We start from the raw sequence: 16331 nt of genomic DNA on the forward strand, positions 1-16331 counted from the left end.
AAACCGATGGACGGTGTAACTTTTCCAACTTATTTCAGAAGGTACGAAACATTTTTTTTTTCGAAAAGATGTCAGTTGTCTGACGAAGACAAAATGTTATTGTTATTAACAAAAAATGAGATGCTCAGGAAAATACGAACTACACAAATTGTCGAAAAAAACGGAGGATATTTTGTTTTAAAGAAACAGTTGAAATATTGTCGAAAATATTCAGCAAACGTGACAGTTTGTCTCGCAAAGGTTATAAATGCCTAAATGTTTTCAATAAAGAAAACGAGAACTTTATTAACCCTATCAGACCTGAGCTACTGAATCTAATTTGCTCCGGTGTCTCGCCTCCTGGGCAAAATTGTGAAAAATATTCTGAACACATTAGTAATTTTTTGCCTTTCATCTACCGCCAGTATTCAGCCTTTGTGTGCCAGTCCGCTCAACAGGTGGAGCCATCCTTAATGCACAGGCCCACTTGCATCGTCAGAATTATCATCACTTTCTCCTTCATCGATTTATTCATCATCACTAGCGTTACTTGATTCAGAAACTCCTGATCAAATTCGTTTTCGTTTAAATCAGAATTTGTTACTTTATCCAACACTTGTTGCAGCATGAAACCCCTTCGTCTCGCTCTTTTACCTGTTGAAGTGCTTGGTTCGTCACTAGCTCGCTTCATGGCTACTTTAGTCTACAAAACAACTCACACCTCCACCAAAACAAAAGAAGCCATTTTCAGAATGTTAGGCTTGCGCTAAATCAAGGCTAAGCAGCGATTGGGTAGCTATTTTTAGCTCACTGACAACACAAAAATACGTGGTCGGAAAAATACCAGTTTAGCTGTAACTCGGTATATAATATTTTCGGAAATCACCGGTATATCGGTAACCAGGTATTGTAGGGTTAAATTCGTTCGAAAAGTAAATTCCCAGTGTGGTTTATTCGGGGTTAAATAAATTAAGGTATACATGGTTATAAGTCTAATTTTTGTTCAGGGATTTACTGCAGCAAAGAATGAATAATTAGATTCTAGAATACTGTCAATTATGGAACAAGGTACAGAAATAACGTCGCAAAAGATTACAGAAGAATGTCAAAATTTACTTAATATCAAACGGGACAATATAAGTATAAAAGGAAAATATTACTACATAAATAACTGATTGAAAACAAAAATATTACCGCAAGGCATGTGGTGAAAAAATCATTTTACAAGTAACTATGATTTGGAAAATAAAATATGTTATGAATGTGTCGGAAAAGGGCATAAAGCGACTGTATGCAAGAAAGAAAAAGACCAGAATCTAAAAAGATCAATACGGTTGGGTTTTAAAAAAAGATCCAAAGAACTTTGGAAAAAGAAAATATATAGACATCAAAATAAATGGTCGAAAGGTGAGCTGCCTTTTTTATACAGAAAGTGACATGTCTCTAATCGATTAAGTAACGTGGAAAATAATTGGACGATCGAAGCTACAAAGCAACGAGAAAATTGCCAGAGCTGTTTCTTGAAAGAGATTAAAATTCAAACGTGAATTTTACGCGAATGTGTCATTTGATGATAAAACATCCAAGGCTAAAATTTATGTCATATCAGGAAGAAATTCAAACATATTCGGCATCGACGGTATGGGACTGTTTAATTTATGGGAGAATCTTCGTTTTGTAGAAACTTAAATGTGTCAGGCATAAAAAATCTAAATTGTTAGAAAAATTTGTTAAAGGTTTAAAAAATGAATTTACGAGTATTTTCTGAAGACCTGGGTTGTACGAAGACTGCGGTAAAATTTGAGCCAAAGGATAATGCAAAACTATCGTTCTAAACAAAAAAATCTATTAGAAATGATAGACAAAGAATCACAAAGATTTAAAGAAGTTGGAATGATTAAAAAAATTGATTGATAAAGGTTAACTAATTTGCATATTCCTTTGAAAAAAGGCATTAATTCATGTAAATTAGTCGATTAAAAAAAATCACGAAATGTAATAAAACCCGAAGCGCTTTTCGTCAGACAGACTTTTCAAGTATATACGTCTGAAAGAAGGAAAAGAAACTTTTTTTGTAGAATTGTTGTATTAGTAAACGAAATGAGATAGAAACGAAACAAAAAACTTAGATGGAATGTGTCTTGAGTTTTATTACATTTTGTGATTTTTTAATCGACTTATTTATTTTATAACATCCGAATATGTGTCACTTCTTTTTCATCATTTTAAAATGTTGCTATTCTAATAAAGATATATATATATATATATATATATATATATATATATATATATATATATATATATATATGCATAAAATATTGAAATTTTTGTCGCCCTTACATTGATATTAAAAGCCTACTTTTTAATTTAAAAATTATTAAACCGAACTTTTTATATATTCAGTCATAGATATATAAACGACTTCATAAATGTTAACTAATTTGCATATTCTGTTAAAAAACGAACTTTCATTTATTATTTATGTATATAATTTATTTATGTACAAATCTGAACCTTTAAATGTGTAGGTTTAAACTATTATCTAAGTTTTTTTTATAGGTGCTCCATAATTTTGACCATAGCAATATATATATTCAGAATGTGAGAGATTATATAATTATTTCCACAGCCAAACAACGTCGCAGCTCACAAGAGACGTGACAGCCAACACTCGAGTTTCGTCCTCATTTCGGTTCATGGTTATCATTTATTACCCATTTTCAATATCTCCTTAAAAACTGAGATCTTGGAAATGGTTACTAAATGATAGATCGTATTCTCTTGTCGATTCAATTTTCGTGTATGCTTGTAAAGCATTGACCGTTACAGAAGAATTAGAGAAGAGGATTCAGGCATCAGAAACGAGGTGCTTCAGAAGACTGCTCGGCATCTCTTACAAAGATTACATAACCAATGAGGAAATTAACAATAGAATAAGGCAAGCCATTGGTCCTTATGAAGATCTTCTCATCACAATCAGGAGGCGCAAACTAATATGGTTTGGCCACATAACAAAAGGAGAGAGGCTTGCCAAGACAGTGCTCCAAGAAACGATCAGAGGAGGAAGAAAGAGAGGAAGAGAAAAAGGTGATAAGACATCACAGAATGGACAGTATTGAATCTGAGCCAGATGGGCAAACATGCAGAGGACAGGGAAGGATGGAGAAGACTGGTTGACAGGTCATCTATGGTGTCCCAACGGTAACTGCCACGGGCCAGGTGAAGGTTGGAAGATCTTCTGGATCTCACTACTTTGCTAACTGTTCTGGATGTTTACTGTTTACATAAGAACTCCAATAAGACATGACTGTTTTTCTGAACCATCGTCTTTGTTTTCCAACTCTAAAATTAACAACAAATAATTTTTTCGTGTTTTATTGTTGTTTACATACGTATGTCTTCTACAAATGTTAGTTCATAATTTTCTCATCTTAAGCCTTTTACAATTAAATCAACTTGACAAAACAATCAGAGTGCGAACAAAATGCACACGAAATGCGAAATGACATCACTGTTAGGAAAAAGACTATACAAAGGAGAGAAAGAGCACGTAAGAGAAAGCGATCACGTAAGAGATGTCACAGCTGTAACAAAAAGTCACGCATGGCACCCCCGCCATGCGTGACTTTTTGTTTGAATGAGGAAATAAATGTCGTTTTTACAACGGGAAGAAGCGAGTTGAAGTTCTTTCCTATTCTTTACGTTGCAACTGAGGCTACAACATGTGAGTCATGTGAGCAAATGTATGCGTGTGTGTAATGTTACATTGTCAGCTGTTGCTTGTTGATTTACACAAAGAAAACCGTATTAATACTACTGCCCAGTTAAGCAGGATTACGTCCCTTGGATGTGTGTAGGCAGCGTTACGGTTGTACTGAATAAAAGACATGTAGATGAAGAAAGTATCCATGGAATTTCCACATGATCCTTCTCATAGCAATAAATTAATTAAAAAGCAATAAATATGCACAACATCAGAATAGAAAATGGCTGAAGGCAGATAAAAAAGGGAACATCACCATCATCACCATCATCATCACCATCATCATCATCATTGTTGTGGTTGCAAGGTTGAACAATAATTAGTAAGGAAATACAATGAAGACGCAAACAACTAGATAACGCAATAATAAGTGTATTAAAGAAAAGGTATATTTACAATATGTACAAATGACGGTGTCGAGTCAGAGAGTCTTGGTGGGAGGACATGTACGCTCTTCGGCGTCACTTTGGTGGCATTTGAGTAAGACACCCAAGGCCAACCTAGGCTTGCCATTTATAGTGTTATGTTATTCGCATATGCAAATAAGTGGTTGCCACCACAACACCCCCCTCCCAAGATTTGAAGTCACACAGATTTCAATATCTTTTTCTTTTTGGGTTTACCATTAATGGTTCATTCACTTTTCTTTTCTTACCTGATCCTCGGGGTTCAGGAGCATTTTGAGGCGGTTCCAAATTAAAAGATTCGTATATGATATCTATGGTGTCCTCCTCTTCGACTGTTGTCGTATCATCATCATCTTGGATATGACGTTTTTTTATCTGATTTAGGTGCCTTTTATGTATATTCTGTGGACCTTTAATCATGTATGTACAATCACCAATGCGTTTATCCACTACTCCACATTCCCAGTAAGATGTGTTATTTCTGTAGCACTTAAAATATACTCGATCTCCCGAGTTATATTTCTTTCTTCTCGTGTGTGTAGTGTTTCGGATAATTGCCTGCCTTGGCAATAGTTTGTCAAACGCTGATTTTACCTTTCTGGCAAACATTAGATCAGCTGGTGATATGTTTGATGGTGTACTAGGATGTGGTGTAATCCTATATACTTGCAAGAATTGTTGCAAAGCTTTTTCTGTTGGTGTTCCAATGGATTTCTTTAACGCTCGTTTTAGCGTGTCCACGAACCTTTCCGCGAGGCCGTTCGACCTTGGATGATACGGCGGAGTCGTGATGTGCTTCACTCGAAACGTGTCGCAAAATTCCTTAAACTCTGCGGATGTGAACTGCGTTCCGTTGTCAGTGACCAGTGTGTCTGGTACACCGAATCTTGCAAAAAACTCGTGTAGGAACCCTATTGAGTTGTTCGTTGTTGGATTCCTGCAACGCATTACCTCCGGCCATTTTGTGAAACTATCCACTACAATTAAATAATAGTTTTCACCTACTGGACCAGCGAAGTCCATGTGGATTCTCGACCATGGTTGGTCGGTTTTCGGCTAAGGTTTGTGTACTATAGGTGGAGATTTTGCCGCTAACTGGCATCCTTTACATTTATCAATTGTTGTCGCTATGTCAGTGTCCATGTTACGCCAGTACACGTAGCTTCTCATTAACGACTTCATTCGATTTATCCCCGGATGTCCTGTGTGGAAATCTCTTAACATCCTATTCTGCAATGTTTTGGGTATTACCACTCTCTCGCTGTACAGTAACACATCGTCACATATGGAGAAAACTTCTTGCACCTTTGTGTCCGTTATAATTTTCTCTTTTATGTCCTTTATATATTCGTCTTTCTCGGCTTCCCTTTTAATGTCCGACAAAGTTACGGGTAGTTCCTTAATGATGTTTGCTACCATATTTTTTACTTCAACATTTGTCCGAATTGCTGCAATGACTGATTCTTCCAGATTGTGTTTCTGTGGTATCAGTCTTGACAGTCCATCCGCATGGCAAATCTTTTTTGATGCTAGATGTTGTAGCTGGAAATCGTAATTAAGTAGTATTGTACCCCAGCGCAGCAATCTATTTGCGGTGTATACCGGCAATCCTTTTTTTGATCCATAGATCGTGACTAACGGTTTATGGTCGGTTTCAAGTATGAATTGTCTACCATATAAATATCGGTGAAATTTAGTCACGGCAAAGATTATGCTGAACGCTTCTTTTTCGATTTGTGAATATGCCCTTTCGGCCAGTATCAGCGTTCTCGAAGCGTGCGCTATTGGTTTTCTAGACCCATCCGGCATAATATGTTGAATGCATGCTCCTAAGCCGTAGGAGCTAGCGTCACTAGCGACGACTATTTTTAAGTTTGTGTCAAAGTGCGTTAAGAATAATTCGGATGTTAGTGCGCTCTTTATTTTGTCAAAAGCGGTTTGACATTCTTGCGTCCAGTTCCACGGTGTATCCTTTTTAAGCAGATTATTTAAGGGGGCTCGCAAGTTATGCATTTCTTCAATAAAAGATTGGTAATAATTTGCGAGTCCTAAAGAAACTCTGCAAGGTTGTTACATTATCGGGTGCTGGCATATTTTTTATTGCCGCAGATCTGTCTGGGTCTGGACGTCGTCCATGTTTGTTTATTATGTGTCCAAGATACTTAATCTCGCTCATACAAAAGTCACATTTACTTTCTTTTACTTTAAAACCGAATTCTTGTATTCGAGTAAATACTTGTTTCAAATGTTCCTTATGTTCTTCTAGGGATTTGCTCCTGACAACAATGTCGTCCAGGTATGCACATGCGCACTCAATACCACTTAGCATGGTGTCCATCGCTTGCTGAAAGATGGCAGGCGCTACTTTGATGCCAAAAGGCAATCGGTTGTATTTGTATAATCCCTTATGCGTATTGATGCATAGTATTTTTGAGCAATTCTCCTCGACCGGTATTTGCAAATACGCGTCGCTCAAGTCTATCTTGGAGAAGATATTACCCCCATTCAACTTCGTGAATATTTCCTCTGGGCTTGGTAGGGGGTAATAGTGATCTTTTAATAGGGAGTTGACCCCGGTCGAAAAGTCTGTGCACACTCTAACTTCGTCATTCTTTTTCTTTATGTATACGGTGGGGGCTGCCCACTCGCTGTGTTCTATTTTTGATAGAATTCCCGTCTGTTCCAATCTTTTCTTTGTAAAGTTCTTGGTTGGTGCGGATGGTTTTCTAACTTTTCTTACATATGCCACTCCGGATTCTTCTATATTTTTTTAATCCTTTTTTAGTGTAATGGCCCTTTCACAGTTCTCTGCTAGTTTCTGGAGGGTTAAATCTTGCTCAGATTCCAGCTTAGACAACACTCGTCTGCGTATTTCTGCATTTTTCGTGGAAACTAACCCTTGAGCGACGATTAGACATTTAAAATCTTCTACCGTTAGTTCTGCAAGCTTAAAATTATCGCAGTTTTTATTGACAACTGATGCGTATGTCAAATAATCTTGGTTGTCCATCTTTCTTAGATTCATGCACAACCATCTTTTATGAAAAAGAGATATATTTGGATTAAATAATTCTTTTAGTAATTTTACAGCTTCCATGAACTCTAATTCCGCAGTTTTTTAGGTAATATGTAATCTACGAATTTGCTGTGTTCTGATGTACCCAATTTTCTGAGTAAGGGGCTCACTTTCTGACTATTTGGCCAATTTTTACAGTCCAGTTGAAAAACATCCTCGTATCTAGTGTAGTATGCTTCAAAATTCTTCTCTTCCTCAGGCACATAATGAAATGTGTCCATGCTATTAAAAATAGTTGTATGGGAGAAATTAACACTATCGACATTTTCTCGATTACTCTTTAGTAGTTGCAGTGTTTTAGCAAAACGTTCATCTTGTCTTTCTTCAAATTCCAATTGTAGTTTCTTATGCCTTTCTTCCTGTTCCAATTGCAGTTTTTTTCTGCTTTAATTGTGCCATTTTCTGCTTTTCTTCTTGTTCCTGTTGCCATTTCAATAATCTGTCCTCTCTCTTTTCCTCGCGGTCAGCCTGTGCCTGTATTTGTGTTTGCAAAAGCTCGTTTTGTGTAGCTTGTCTGCGTTCATCCCGCTCAGCCTGTGCTTGTAAAAATTGCATGAACATTTTTGATAAGTCTTCCATGTTTTTTTTGTTTTTTTTTAGTGTGTAGTTTAAAAAAAAATATTGTACCATGTACAATATACACCGGTTTGGGTTACAACAAAAAAGCAAATTGCTGTAAGCTCCTGTTTTCAATAATAATATCGCTGCTTGCAATAATATATTCTTTTTGCGAGTCACGCTGCAAAAAAAAAATAAAACAAGTTTATCTGGAATCACGAAATGGAATTGACTTTCCGTTTTTAGGCACTTACTAATAAGTAACTCTTTCCACAAAATAAAAGTTTGGTTTTTTTTTTAATCGAGTCACAATTGAATAAATGTATGCAGTACATTTAGTTCTTTGAGTTTTTTTTCTCTAGTATTTTAGTAATTAAAATACCTTTTAAATTGAGATTACCTTTTTTCCGTGACGTTTTACTGTATTATCCGTTATTCAGTGACAACTTCAAGAAAAAAAATCCTTTCCTTGAATTTTAGTTTTAGCTGTGGTATTTCCTTTTAGTAGCGACGTCAACCAAAACATTAATTAAAAAGTCCTTTAGTTGTTGTTTTGTTTACGGAGAACAGTAATTAGAATCCACTGGTGAACTTTTTTCGTAGGTTACTTCCTTGCTTTTCGTAATACGGGTCTTACCTGTCGTTTTTGCGACAGAACAAAGTTCGCTTTTCGTTTACAAGTTGGTCCTTTAGTAAGATTTGTCGTGTAGCGACAAAACAAAAATTCACTTTTACATTCGTTTGCAAGTTGGATTCCCAGAAAACGGCGTAAATTGTCGCTTTTGCCACGTTAGAGTTTTTTTGTTTTTGTTTTTTTCACTTGAGTTGAAACTTCTCTTTAGCGTAAAATCCGTTTGCTCGTCAACACTTTGCATTCCTTAAAAAAAATGGTCAACCTTTGCGTTGTACTTTTTTTTATATATATAGTTCTTCGTCAAACTGTTATATTTGACGCTTCATATCTCGTCGCCAACTGTTGTGGTTGCAAGGTTGAACAATAATTAGTAAGGAAATACAATGAAGACGCAAACAGCAAGATAACGCAATAATAAGTGTATTAAAGAAAAGGTATATTTACAATATGTACAAATGACGGTGTCGAGTCAGAGAGTCTTGGTGGGAGGACATGTACGCTCTTCGGCGTCACTTTGGTGGAATTTGAGTAAGACACCCAAGGCCAACCTAGGCTTGCCATTTATAGTGTTATGTTATTCGCATATGCACATAAGTGGTTGCCACCACAACAATCATCATCTTTCATTTGACATTCATTTTATATATTCACATGTTTTGAAGAACTTTTAAAAACTGACTCTCAAACTAATCTATCTCTGGCCAAGTCTTTATGCCCTTCTATGAAGTCCATCGTAATCGCTCCCAGCTTTTCTTGGTCTTCTCTAACCAACTGACCTTGCTACCTCAGCTGATCTACATATATTAAACCATTTTATCCACATAATCATGATTAATTAATATTTTTCTTTCAGATTACACTGTGAATCAAATTTTAGGTTTTAAAAAAAGTGCATGCTAGGCCTTTATTTCACTAGATTTCATGTACTATAAATCATATTTCATTATTATTGGTTATGAATGATAAACACAGAATTGTTAGTTTAAACAAGATTTGTCTTCTTAATTCTCTTGTGCTAAGTTTCATCCTCCCTTAAGTCTGCAAAAATGGTAGAGTTTTATTTTCCTTTAAAAAGTTTCTCCATCACTGAAATATCCTGATGGAATATTTCCCCATGTTCATCACTCACAAGATTCTTTGCAAAATTCTCGAACGTGACAATTTTGCAAAAAACTGTACCTCACCCGGCAAAAAAGATCAGAAATGAATTTTCCATGTTTGGAGTGTTGCACTGTTATTCACGCATCATAGTTTTCTGCAATATTTTCATGTTGACCTGAAAACAACTTTCTTTAGTCAACAGAAAGGGAGTTATCATCCATCATGATAATTCTCGTCCTCACACAGCACTATTGATCAAAAATCTCCAAGACGAATTCGGATTATCATTTATTTTGAAGATTATAAAACCATTCAGATGACTTTAGGTTAATATCACAAGAGGAGATAAAAAATGAGTTAGATTCATATTTCACATCAAAACCTAAAGAAGTTTTACAAGCAAAGCATTTATAAGCTTGTTGATTGATGGAATCAATTTATAGAGAATAAAGATCGTTATTGTTATGAATCGTCGTTGGCAGAACTCGGATACGAGTATACATTTTTGCTCATTAGGATTGAGCCAGCTGCAGCTACGAAGTGTTTTAGGTGATCCTCGAGGTGCGGCTTTGTGTCGCACACACTTCAGATGTCACCATTTGCTGCAGCAAACATATGCTTGACATGCATGTTCAGGGAGGCATCTTGTAGCAGGTTGCCGCTACAGCATTTCCTGGAGTACTGCCTTGTTGTCTATCATCCAGGCGAGTTTATTCAGAAGCGCATTTTCCTCAATGAATTAAATGCACCTGCAGATATCAACCTGGACATTTCTACAATTCAGCGTCGTACATTATTATAAATAAAGAATTTCAAAACAGTTTTTAATTTTCAAGATGAAATTTTAAATCAGCAAAAACTTTTGCGCCGACCTAATGCTACACCAACAAAGTCTTGTGAAAATGTCATCCTATACACAATCCATATTAAATCTCCCTCTGAGGTCATCAGATCTAAGCCATTCTAAAATCCACACAAAAAGTTGTTGTAGTTCAAGAAAAATAAAATGATGCAAACTATACCAAACCTGCTTCTCCAGCTCTCGCCCATAAGGTCCCATTCTTGCATAAAGTGGAGGTGTAAGTGGACGATGTTGGAAGAAATAGCATTGCTGAAATGAATTACAAAAAGAAAACGTTTCTACACATGGTTCCCATAAAAAAATCATAAATAAATATTTTTATGGCACACAATACCATTAAAATACAATTAAAACACCATTAAAATTTTACTTAAAATACTTAATTTACATTCTAACCATCAATTAAAATCTTTATAAAAAGGCATATCTAGGATTCACATTGTTTTAGTACAGTAAAAACATCATAAATGTTGAGCGATTTTTGAAATTTATTAAATGTTTATGTATATTTAATACTACTACTACTACTACTAATACTACTACTAATACTACTAATACTACTACTTGTTGTTGTGATTCTGTAAGTGTCCTAACAAAAAACACAACTAGGTATTTAATAGAAACAAAATATATTGAACATAAAATCAAATAATGTGCATTACCTGTGTTTAATGAGGAGAGATATATTCTCCCGGTATTTTATAGGAAGAGTTTGAAATAATATAAGATTAATTATAATATTACATTTAAATACCTATGTATATATATATATAATAATAATAATAATAATAATAATAATAATAATAATAATATCATTATTAATAATAATAATAATAATATTAATAATAATAATAATATTAATAACAATAATCATAATAATGATGATAATAATATTATTAACAATAATAATAATAATAATAATAATAATATTAATAATAATAATAATATTAATAATAATAATATTAATAATAATATTATTAATAATAATAATAATTATAATAATAATAATAATAATAACTTTTAATAATAACATGAATCAAATTTAAATATAACACTACTAAAAATGATATTTAATTGTTCAAATATGGTTTAAAAATTTACCAAATTTTGTTTATTTTGATGTTAAATACTTTTTTAACACTGGAAATATGATTGCAACTGTTTACCGCGTATGGAAATGATATAAATGTATTAAATATTTAATTTTTCAACTTTTTTTTATTATATTTTTCTTTATTCGTACCTTTCTTGGTGTCCAAAGTTAACAACACACAATTCAGTAAAATCAATTATTTACTCTTAACAATTAAATAATATGCATTACACAAAAAAATAAAAGCAATAAAAAAAAGTCTGCTACCATTTTTGATAGCATTGATATACGAACAGTAGTAGTAGTAGTAGTAGTAGTAGTAGTAGTAGTAGTAGTAGTAGTAGTAGTTTATTGTGCGTGAAACAAAGTAATGTAATTTTTTTTTTCAGAAATATTGGAGTCAGAATTCAAATGGTGTTGTGGACCGGTAAGGGTCCGGAAGAAAGGTTCTAATTAATGGAAACAACATATATCGAATAGAAATACAAATACAGCAAATGAAGAGTGTGGTTATACGTCAGTTTGACTACCAAGTGTTGGGATAACACCGAGAGTTATATTCTCCTAACCTTTAGAGTAAGTGTATGAGTTCATTGTTGTCCATAAGGTGGTCACCACAACAAATATTAACACAACGTTTCTTTTTTCCAAAAATAATTCTAAAGTGAAGTAGGACACTGGAGTTGGAACTCACCTCAAAATTCGTACTCCTCTCCTTTTGCTGTGCACTTTTTATCCGTGCCATTTCTTGGTTCATTTTTTGTATGTCTCTTAGTTCTTGTCGCAAAAATTCTTTCTTTTCCTTAAAAATATAATAAAATATTCTTTTTGCAAAAAAGGCTTCGGCCAATGTATAAAACGTATTTGGACTAGACAAATGTGGTAACTCCCATGTAAAAAAAAAAAATAAAAAAATATCACTCACAAGCGATCATCCCAGCTTTATTCAAAAATGAACCAGGATCCTTGTGTAACTTTGCTCCTAGCCTCGAACCCAAGATCACTATTCTTATTCTTTTTATTATTTTTCTATAATTTTGAATTTTTAAATTATAAATCAAATAAAATAAAGTAAAACGTTCACTTCTGGCACAAATGCAGGCCCCACATTATTATTGTCGAAAAAAACTATAATACAAAAATTAATATGCCCATTCGATTTGATTAATATGACCATTGGATTTGATTAATATGACCATTGGATTTGATTAATATGACCAATGAAATTGATATGCTTCGTGAAAGCGATTTATTAATTTGAAGTATTTGCCTACAATATCCGGGTAATTTACTGAACAGGTGTTCGTGGTTGGAGCTGGTAATATCCTTAAGCGTTAGGCTTTTGGCGTATCTTTCGACTTCTCTCATAACTTGCTCTACTGGTCGGTATTTGTGGTTTAAAAAGCCAATCATATTCTTGTCAAGTGTAAACCTGGATGTAATTATATCTATTACATCAGGATTCCTTGTAAAAGTTTTATGCATTTGATTTTAGGATAAAACTGAATTTTCAAAGTATAAACAAAATTAAATAAAATAAAACTCTGACTTATTATTGTTGTAAAAAGTCGTAATACAAAAATTAATATGACCATTAGATTTCTCATAAACTTTTATGTGTTTTTGAATTTGCTGTGATGAACTCGTAGCACCTGCGCCTCCTTTATGTACAAACTCCTGACTAACCTGATAATCAGCAAAATTCCACCCCTTCACTGTTGACCTCTAAATGCCGAAAAGCTTTCTACTCTAATGGTCTCATCCCTTGGACTGCTAGACTTTGGAATCCCCCCCTTGTATCTTACCTCACTGACTGTACTAACCTGCTGAAGTTTAAATGTAATGTGAATAAACATTTCACTACTCAAGTCTCCAAAGTCGCGTTGTTATACACACTCTCAAATAGTAGCTCCTTACGTTCCAAGTGACAATCTACTTTGGAAGAAAAAGTTTAAAAAATGTAAATACACTCGAACTTATTTTCACCATCATGTGTGGTTTATATGTTCACATTTGATAAATGATTTTTAGAAATTGACTTCCAAACTAATCTATCTCTGGCCAGGTCTTTATTTATCCCTCCATCTCATTGACTGCTAGACTTTGGAATACTCTCCCTGTTTCTTGCTTCCCTGGTTATACTAACATACAGAAGCTTAAATGTAGCTCAAACAGATATCTCGCGGCGAAACTCTTCACATATTCCACTGTAGTCATGATCCTAGTTAGTAACTCCTCACGTCCAAGTGGCAATACATCTTGTTAAGGGTGAAAAAGAGTAACAAATATCTCGGAATAAGATTGAATCAATTGCAGAGAAACAGAATCAGCAAATAAAGTATAGATTCACAAACAATAAATATCGTTTGATATAGAAACCCTATGTAAGTAAAGATTATGTTAACTTGCATGGATTTCAGGAGTGTTTCATTAAGTACATGTCAGGAAAACTTGGTGGAAAACGGAGATATACTCAGTGCACCTAACATGAATAAGGCGAGGGAAGGGGTCACGGGTCAGCTCCCTAGACAAAACATGCCAGAACCAGGTATCGATTATAATATATAACGATCACATGTCAGGGGACGAGACTGAGTTTTGAGGCAGTTGGAAGCAAGGAAGCGGCCAAACAAGAAGTGTCTGACAATGTATAAATCTAACCCAATATTTCCTTGAAACCTGTCGGTTCGTGAACAATTTTAAAACCAAGCAAGAAAATTAAGTAAGAAGAAATTAATTCTGGTCTCTCCCTTCATAAACGACCTTTCTCTCCCCAATAAAACCCTTGAAACTGACAAGTTTCTATTGTGTTTCCATACATGAATTTTATTTGCCCAAGTTAAACATCTCCTTAACAGACATTAGATGATGCAACAATACAGATCAACGGCCACACACATGGGAAAGCGATGGTCAAAGAATGAATACTAGACACCGCGCACGTATGTAAAAAGACTGTCATTAATTGATTTGTATTTTTGATCGATCACAGGCAAAACCCCAAAAATGCAGTGAATAAGCGTTTGTATGAAAAGCCTATGTGCTTCCCATTCGTTTAACATTTAATTGTTTATGAAAATGTTATACAATTATTAACTTCGTTTGATTTATATTTAACTTGTATTATTTACTGTTCCAGTTAAGAAGAAACTTTGCTGTCTTTTTTTTTTCAGTCAACAAAACCATTAATTTTTGTAGGACCGTGTTTGTCCATGTTTGCACATTAAATCCACGACAGCAAAGATAAAAACCAAATCTATGAAGCAGAACTCTTGTTTGTTGCCGGAAGAAACATCAACTGTAACATAGCTGAAAGACAAGGAATTCAGAGTTTCATAAGAACTGAGTCGGAGATCCTTGGATAGATAATCACATTTTATGACCATTAATTATGACGAAGCCCTTATCAAATTTGTGGATGCCGACTATTCAGCCATGACCAAGTAGATATTTTCAATAATTATTTAATTATTTTTGGTTACCTCTGTACTACAGATTGAACCTTTTACCTACAAAAGACTTACACTTAGGACTTATCGTTAATTAACGCCTTTATCCGTTGCGTCATCGGGGGTAGTTGAAAATTTTATACAGATTTAATGGTTTGACATCAAGATTTCCAAGTTCACAAGGTTCCCCTAAAGAAAATTGGGGGTTAAATCAGTTAAAACTTAGTGAAAATAACAAAGATTTGAATACTATTCCTAATAATCCACATTAAAATTGAATATATCACTGCTACTTTTCTAAGAGATTCAACCTTGCTTGAAAATTTGGGGAATATTTTGACGGAATAAATTTTCCTTTGGAATCCTTTTTTAATTAGTGTCCAAACCAAAGAATGTACAAGAGACCAACCTTTTCCCTAAGAACTTCTTCTGTATTCTTCAAAGTCTGATAATTTTGCAGCAGACGGTCCTGTTCAGCGCCCATTTTGGCTTTTTCCTCTTTGAAAGGAACATAGACATTTCTTTGAGCACGTTGGTGACAAAGGTAGCAGATTTCCTGGCCAGTGTCATGGTGCTCACAGCAGCCAGAAATCGTAGAGTCTCGAACAGAATATAAAGAAAATGACCTGGAATTACACAGAAAATAAATGGATTTAATGCAAGTTTCTGAATTTTTGAGATTTATATGAAGAAAATGGAGGTTACGCCAGCTAAAACGTTGTGAGAATAAAAACCAAGATAAGAATAATAGTCCAAATAATTCACCTTGAGATAACGTCATATTACTGATGATTTCTACAACTTGAATTATTCGGACTACTGTTCTCATCTTGAGTGTTATTTGCACAACGTTTCGGTAGATGTAACCTCCAACTTTCAAGTTATATCTTGTCGGACTCGGGAATCTTTCTGTATAACTCAAAAATCGGCACGGAATTTTGAACATAACCCTTTATTTAATCCATGGGGAGCATGTTCTCATGCCGTCAGAAGTTCTAAGTAATTCCTAAGGCTATATATAAGTCTAAGGATTATATATAAGCCTGACGAATCCTACAGTGGATGAAACGCAGAATATTCAGTGTAGCTTAATCGCCATATATATTTTATAAATTACTATAAATATATATAAAAATATATATATAAGTATATATATATATATTTATATATATAAATATATATATATTTATATATATAAATATATATATAAATATAAATATATATATTGTTAGGAGAAAATATATACCCCCTCCTTATATCATAATGGACATATAGATATGAGCCAGACAGACCTCCCCTTCCCCCCTTCCAAGTCAAGCCAGACAGACCTCCTCTTCCCCCCTTCCAAGTCAAGCAGCAGACGTCCCCTTCCTAAGTTGAACAGTGAACAATCGAACGACACAACCCCT

The 16331-nt window shown here is 34.3% G+C and overlaps 1 protein-coding gene across 1 annotated transcript in view; it reads right to left on the reverse strand.

Annotated features, from left to right (window-relative positions):
- Positions 1 to 16331, reverse strand: part of LOC145277041 (coiled-coil domain-containing protein 81-like) — a 142396-nt gene that overhangs the window by 42243 nt on the left and 83822 nt on the right. The window contains exons 8-10 of the mRNA XM_080128675.1: positions 15332 to 15548; positions 12168 to 12275; positions 10546 to 10629 (exon numbers count right to left, since the gene is read on the reverse strand). Of these exons, the coding sequence (XP_079984801.1) occupies positions 10546 to 10629; positions 12168 to 12275; positions 15332 to 15548 (409 nt within the window). The remainder of the gene's footprint in view (positions 1 to 10545; positions 10630 to 12167; positions 12276 to 15331; positions 15549 to 16331) is intronic.

Source organism: Euprymna scolopes, chromosome 5 (assembly GCF_053919585.1).
Source record: "Euprymna scolopes isolate OS-2025 chromosome 5, ASM5391958v1, whole genome shotgun sequence".
NCBI classification, from domain to species: domain Eukaryota; kingdom Metazoa; phylum Mollusca; class Cephalopoda; order Sepiida; family Sepiolidae; genus Euprymna; species Euprymna scolopes.